This window comes from Chaetura pelagica, unplaced genomic scaffold (assembly GCF_000747805.2).
Source record: "Chaetura pelagica isolate M959 unplaced genomic scaffold, ChaPel_1.0 scaffold142, whole genome shotgun sequence".
Classification (NCBI taxonomy): domain Eukaryota; kingdom Metazoa; phylum Chordata; class Aves; order Apodiformes; family Apodidae; genus Chaetura; species Chaetura pelagica.
In genome coordinates this window covers 10,286,378-10,292,911 of record NW_009952973.1, presented here as the reverse complement: position 1 = coordinate 10,292,911, position 6,534 = coordinate 10,286,378, and the positions used below count along the sequence as shown (strand labels likewise).

The 6,534-nt window shown below is 34.8% G+C and overlaps 1 protein-coding gene across 1 annotated transcript; it reads right to left on the bottom strand.

The window, feature by feature from the left end:
* Positions 1 to 1,683: 1,683 nt before the first annotated feature.
* SPCS3 (signal peptidase complex subunit 3 homolog (S. cerevisiae)) lies at positions 1,684 to 6,329 on the bottom strand. Its single transcript, XM_009996007.1, has 4 exons — positions 6,218 to 6,329; positions 3,582 to 3,658; positions 2,309 to 2,424; positions 1,684 to 1,816 (listed from the first exon to the last, which is right to left on the bottom strand). The coding sequence occupies exons 1-4, from the start codon at positions 6,327 to 6,329 to the stop codon at positions 1,684 to 1,686; spliced, it is 438 nt and encodes a 145-aa protein (XP_009994309.1).
* Between the last annotated feature and the right edge of the window lie 205 nt (positions 6,330 to 6,534).

Sequence of the window (6,534 nt, the reverse complement as noted above, 5' to 3'; positions counted from 1 at the left end):
TCTGTAATAATTATGTTTTAGAGATTTTTAGTTATCAAATATATACATTTGGTATCAAAGCATAGAAAAACAGGATGTATTCCAGGTGCCAGTTATGCTAATTGGTAGAAAACAGCACAAGTTCAGAGAACTGAACTTAATGTAGATATGATTCCTGCAAAACTAAATTTTATTTTTACAACTAGAACACAAAATCTTGCTTGTGAAAATAACAAAGGACTTTTTGGAATTTTTTCAAAACCTTTGATTGATACACCAACACACTGAAATGTATTCAATAGTCACAGATAATTCACAAATATCAAAGATCTCTTTTTAAAAACAAGTTGGTTTCCTCAAAAAGCATCAACTCTTAGGTGAACTCACTCAAAAAATTTACCTCTATCATACTTTGAATATGTACTTACATTAAGAACTATGTCAGGAAGGCCAAAATGGCCACTAGTCAATCAGTATAAACCAACATTATTAGAAGAGGCAATCCTGATACCCTGCTGCTTCTTTCCATCCTCCCAGCTACAAGCATTTGCAGCTGTAGCTGAGTGGACACAGAGCAGGATGTGCAGCCACAGAGAGGCCGCTTTCTCAGCAGAGGTACTGACTGGAACTGCTACACACTGCTGGCTTCCTTTTCTGCTTAATGCAAATGAGGAAGACTTGCAGGCAGACTTTTATCAAGATTCAAGCTAGTAAATCTCTCTTAATTTTTCTATGTTCCCATGGAAAATCCTCTGTTTCTTAAATATTCTGCCGGACTGTTTTGGAGGACATCTGCCCCATCCCTTGCTGTGGAAGGGCCCTTCTGATACTAGCTGTCCCAGCCCCAGCTGGAACAAGCGTGTTCATTCTTCACACTGATCAGATCCCAGTAAAAATCAAGTGGTTGCTTTCTAGAGAAAGACACCTAGAGCTTTTACTTTTCTTATGCTTAATACAGTGAAGACTTACTTTTATTCCTTCTGTTACCTGCATTATAAGCAGTAATTAAAATGTTTTATAATAAAGAATTGCATGTGGGCTGCATCAATGGCACTCAAAACAAGATTTGCAGGCTGACTGACAAGATAATGAATCAGTTTTCAAAGTAGTTGTTGGCAGTCCTAGAAAGGAGAAAGCTTACATTACTGTAACATACTACGCATGCATTTAGCAAAATGCTGTGAAACAGAATAGCCACTTCCTTCAGGCACTCCCAGAAAATTACTCCAGAAGGTGTATTTCAGTTCTACGCAGATTAAATAAGTATCACAGTACCTCAAAAAAAACAACACAGTAGCACTATCTTCTGGTTTAAAAATGTTTATTTAAAAGAAAAGGAGATCTGTACCCAGATGGCCAGAAGAAAGAAAGAAAAAGATCCTCAGTTTTTCCCCCAAAACCATTACTCTGCAATTCACTTTTCCCTTAATTTTCAGCTTCAATATTTTATTAAAAAAAAAGAACAAAAAACCAGCCAACCAACAAAAAAGAACAAAAAAAAAAAACCAAACCAAAACCCACAAAAAACCAACACAACCCAAAAAACAACCCTGAACTTTCATTTCCTTTTCCTATGCTGCTAGACCTGAGGAAATTAAGTATCTTTCACTGAAGGGGTGGCTGGGATGCGAGAAGAAACCGTGATAAAATTTATTCACAATATACAAGTATAAAAATATCTTGCTTAGGATTCAGTATTATAATTTAATAACTTTTTGTTGTTTCATAGGTATCTGGGAAAGGTACAGACACATGTCCTGATCCTGTTACAAGAGGTAGAATACCAGCATTTGGTACAACATTCCAGGAGAGAGTCAAAGTGACATTCCTGTTTCCCCTGCAAAAGCAACAAAGACTATGAGCACAAATATTCAAGTTAACCAATTTGATTAATATTTAATAATATTAGACAAATTAGGATATGAATTATATTCCTGATCTAGAAACAACAGGATTTTTATTCTTATTCAGTTACTTCATGATGTACTATGAAATTGTTATTTTCCAGAAAAAGACTTTTTTTTTTAGTTAGTAACTAACTTTTGGAGTTGAGTACATCACAGAACCAACTGTACACAGAAAAGAATATTGGAAGCAGAAACCTAGAAGCCTATAGCTTGTATTAGCAATGCTTCTAGTTTACAGAAGAAAAGGACATCTTGTATCACAAGCTCATCTAACAATCAATCTACAATGGTTCAAGAGGCTGACAGCAAGTATCCGATGCAGTACAGATACCTTGCCACAGCAATAAAACCACAATAAATGTGAAGCATGTAAGTAAATCAAGACACTGTGATTAATAATAATGATAAAAGGATGTACTTACTTGAGACCATTTCCATCATCAAAGAAAAAGTACTTTGACTTCATATCTTTTAAGAAAAGCCTTGGGTTATCTCCCCTCAACATGATCTTGTCCCAGAGGACCACCTGGTTTAGAGCCTAAAAATACAATTATAATTAAGCTAGCAAGGTACCTTACAAGATCATATTCAGTTTTCCTTTTCAATTGCAAAAGTAAGTCACTTTTAAAGTTGTATTTAGACTTGGTTTTAAATAAAGGACTTTAGTTGAGCCATCATGACACTCACTGCCTAGGTATTGAGTATTTTTCCAACTTTGAGATAAAAAAATCTCTACTTGATTTGCAAGTGTAACCCCAAGAACCATATGAAAAATTCAAAAGGCAAATCCCAAATTCTGAAGTATTTAAAACTTCATACTGTTCTTTTAAGTAGTTAGGTGACAGTCTTGTTTAGTACCTGATAGGACAATTTAGAAAAAGTATTTCTCAGTATTTGTGAGAGCTAGTGATTTATGTGAAAAAACATCTAAAAGATCAAACTAGAAAATGAAGTCCCAGACCCTCATGAAGAACTCTAAAAACTATTATAGTACAAACACAGTACTCTCTGAGCAGCCTGGTCTAGTAGGAGGTGTCCCTGCCCATGCAGGGGAGCTGGTCCCTTCCAACTCTTATCTTCACCGTATCTTTGCAACATGCGTACAGTAGCTTAAGCTAGAATTCAGTGATACCATTGCAGCACGGTGTTTAATTAAAATATTGTTTCCACAGGCTGTTCCATACAGTTCCTATCAGATCAGTGAAAAAAGCCTTCAGCTTTCACCATAGTGAAATATCAGTAGCAACCAATTAAAAGGATGCAGCAAGGGCACTTATTTTGAGAAGTATAACAAGATAACATTACTATATTATGGGGCTACAGTAAATGGTATGGACAAACACTTCAGTGATCTATGAACTAAAGACCCACTACACCTGGCTAGACAAATATAAAAATAGGACAGACAGAGCAACTAAGCAAAAGCACTCATTTCCAGTTCACTACTGTAAGTGAACAAGGCATGTGTTACTTTTCTCCCACTCTGTGGACCGCATAGCAAGCTGGGATCCATGAGGTGAACTTCTCACCCCACAGTTAAACTGACAAGAAAACAACTACCATGAAGGCCAGTAAAACCAGACAAAACTAGAAGGAAATGCTGGTGCCTTAACTCTTCCCAGCAGAACTTCAGAATGTTAAAAATAGCTGCAGTACAAAATGGGTAATTGCTTTGACTTTCTTTTTGATACTTACATTGTTTTTTGTCGAATATTCTGCAGACAAATATAGAAACAATTGTTTAACATTCCAGTCAAATATACTCTGCAGATGTATGCAAGTTAAGAAAAATACCATATTGTACTTACATAACCTTGTTTTATTTTTACAAAATCTAAACACGCTATGATACTTACATGAAGTTCTTACCTTTCAACATGCCTCACCTTTCAGGAGTTCAAACTTGTATTTTAATCATATTTAAGTGACAGGTTTTTGATTGGTTTGTTTTTTTACTATTTATGAAACCAAACAGCTATTTCCTCTGGTGATTTAAGAATTCTGTATTTGACACTGCAAACTAGTACCCATAATCCACTGCTAGACAATTTATTATAAAACCTTAAACACAAAAGACAGAATTTCTTCAGTAAGTATCTTCAAAGTGATTATTTATACTATCAAAGAACAATGGTATCCAACTGTGAATCAAGATACAATAGCATTAAACAACATTTAAATACAAAATTGGTGCAGAGTAGAGTTTAAAAAGCCATACTGGAGAAGTTGCTAGACAGGAAATATTTCATATTGGAAGGGATGCCAGGAATTAGCAAATTTAATTACCTGCTTACTACAAATAAAGTCAGCTAATTAGACTGGAACATAACTTTTCAAATTTTTTATAAACAATGACGAACTGATGACTGCCACTTGAGACTGTCAGATAATAAAGCTGGTATCCTAAATATCTGTTTATTTTGGCAACAAAATGCCCTGTGTGTGACTGCTAAGGAAAATACCTTTTAAGTCACAATAAAGACTATCTGTAACCTTTTACCTCCTAGTCTTCTTTTTTAATTCTATTTGCCACTATCTCAAAGGATAAACAGAATCCCCAACAAGCCTCAAAATCTGTGCTATCTTGCTCCACTCATTCCAAGACTGAATCATGTTTTTAAGCCACTAATTGAAAAGGCAAGTAAGGAAATACTTAAATAGTTAACTGGTGCTGATGAAAGAATAGCTGGAGCTAGTTTACTTGAGCATTTCTTATAACCTAACTCAAAACAACAAGCAAGATTCTGGACATCTCCTTTGTAGGATTTCTTAGCCTTTGCTAAAGTTAGCCACAAATTAAATAAGCTAAAAAGAGTTTGTGAAAACTGCCTCCTTTCCTTCCCCAAATTTCTTTTTCTGTTATTTTCTTTAATTCTTCTTAGGACAAAAAACTTGCTTCCATTAATTAGAGTGGCTAAGTGCCAACATCTCATTAGAAATTTCATCCAAGAAACCTATTAGAAAGTTGTATTTTACAACTCTACACACTGTAAGTTTTATTTATGCCAGGCATGAAAGATTAAGTCACAGTTCTCATAAAAAATTAAAACTACTGCTACTATTAAAAGTCATTTAAACAGAGAATCTTTCTGTCCATGTACTGCAGACACTTCTTTTAGAGGTCCTGTCTTGCTCTGCCTCCCCCTATATACAGTGCATACAATTAAATTAGTCTACTTTACAATTTTAGTCTGGTTTTAAGATGTATAATTATTTCAGAGGTAAAACTTAAGACTTCAGAGCTCCCCTCTTCTGATCCAGCTGACAAAACAGACAAAAAAAATCCCTCTCAGTTCTGTGAAACACACACCTGCAAAGTCTGATTAACCTGTTTATCCAGCATTCACGTGCATTCAAGATTTACATTTTGTTTGGTTTGCTTACACTGTGTAGCACTCTCCAAAACAGGGAAACTGAAACACAGAGGTAATCAATGTCTTGCCTAACACAGTGACAAAAACCAGGAGTAATCCCAGGAATCTCACCCAGCTGCAATGCAAGGCTTAATGTAATCAATTAAGGTAAAGCACGCTGCCTCATATTTGGTAATTTTTATATAAAGATCCTAAATCCTAAGAATGATTCCCTTCTGTTGTCATAAAACCTAACCAAATCAGCACAACAGAAAAAACACGCACAAAGAATTCCCCAGTAAAAAACAGAGTTACATGGAAGCAGTGAAATAAAAAAAATAATTGCAAAAAGGTAAAAGCCATGAGAAAGAGACCAAAAAGTAATGTGATAAATTCCATAGTACCTCATATGCTTCCCAATGAATTTCATACTGTTCGGTGTTAAAGATTTGATAGTTTAACATCTAAGCAACTGAAGGATTACAATGTCTAACCTGACAGTTACTTGCATGCAACTATTTGTGGCCAGAACTTTACAAGGCTCACAATGAAATGAGTTTGAAAGGTGCATCAGAGCTTCTAGATTCAGTATGACAGTCAAAATAGTATGTTATATAAACCTTATAATTAATTCACACGTCAAAAGAGCAATACAAATTTCATGTAATGGTAATACTGTCCAGATGTTAGACTGCACTTCCCATTATTAAATACAGTGCACTTATCTCTAAAGCCTGATTTCAAATACAACTATTAAAAAAGACAGAAAACTTGTCATCTGCTAAGAGCTATTTCAAGTTCTATTTTACTGCCCCAGCTATGTAAAATACTATTTTCACTGTTTTAAATTTATATTTTAAGACAAATTGCTAGTTTTCCTCAAGTCCTGCATATCTGAAGATTATAAGGTAACAAAAATAGATGACAAGATATTTTTATTTCAAAATGTTTGCAAACCATTTTTTCTGTTAAGGATATCTGCAGTGATGTCAAATGTGACGAATCCCAGATCACTTCTTTCTCTAGGTCCAGTGAAATCTTCTACATTTTTTCTAAGACAAAACAAAACCACAAGATTATCCTTTGTCATTATTTCTCTTTCATGCACAGGCCGTTTAGCTATCTACTGGCACCAATTTTCAGTATTATTTCTAAACTTCCTATTAAAAATTGCCTCTAGTAGTCAGTTTCATACAACACACCTCAACCATTCTGATAAAACACAGTTTAGGTTTGCAGCTGACACAATTTACAAGATTTCTCCCTGGAAAGTGTTGAAACGGCAGTGTTTTAAA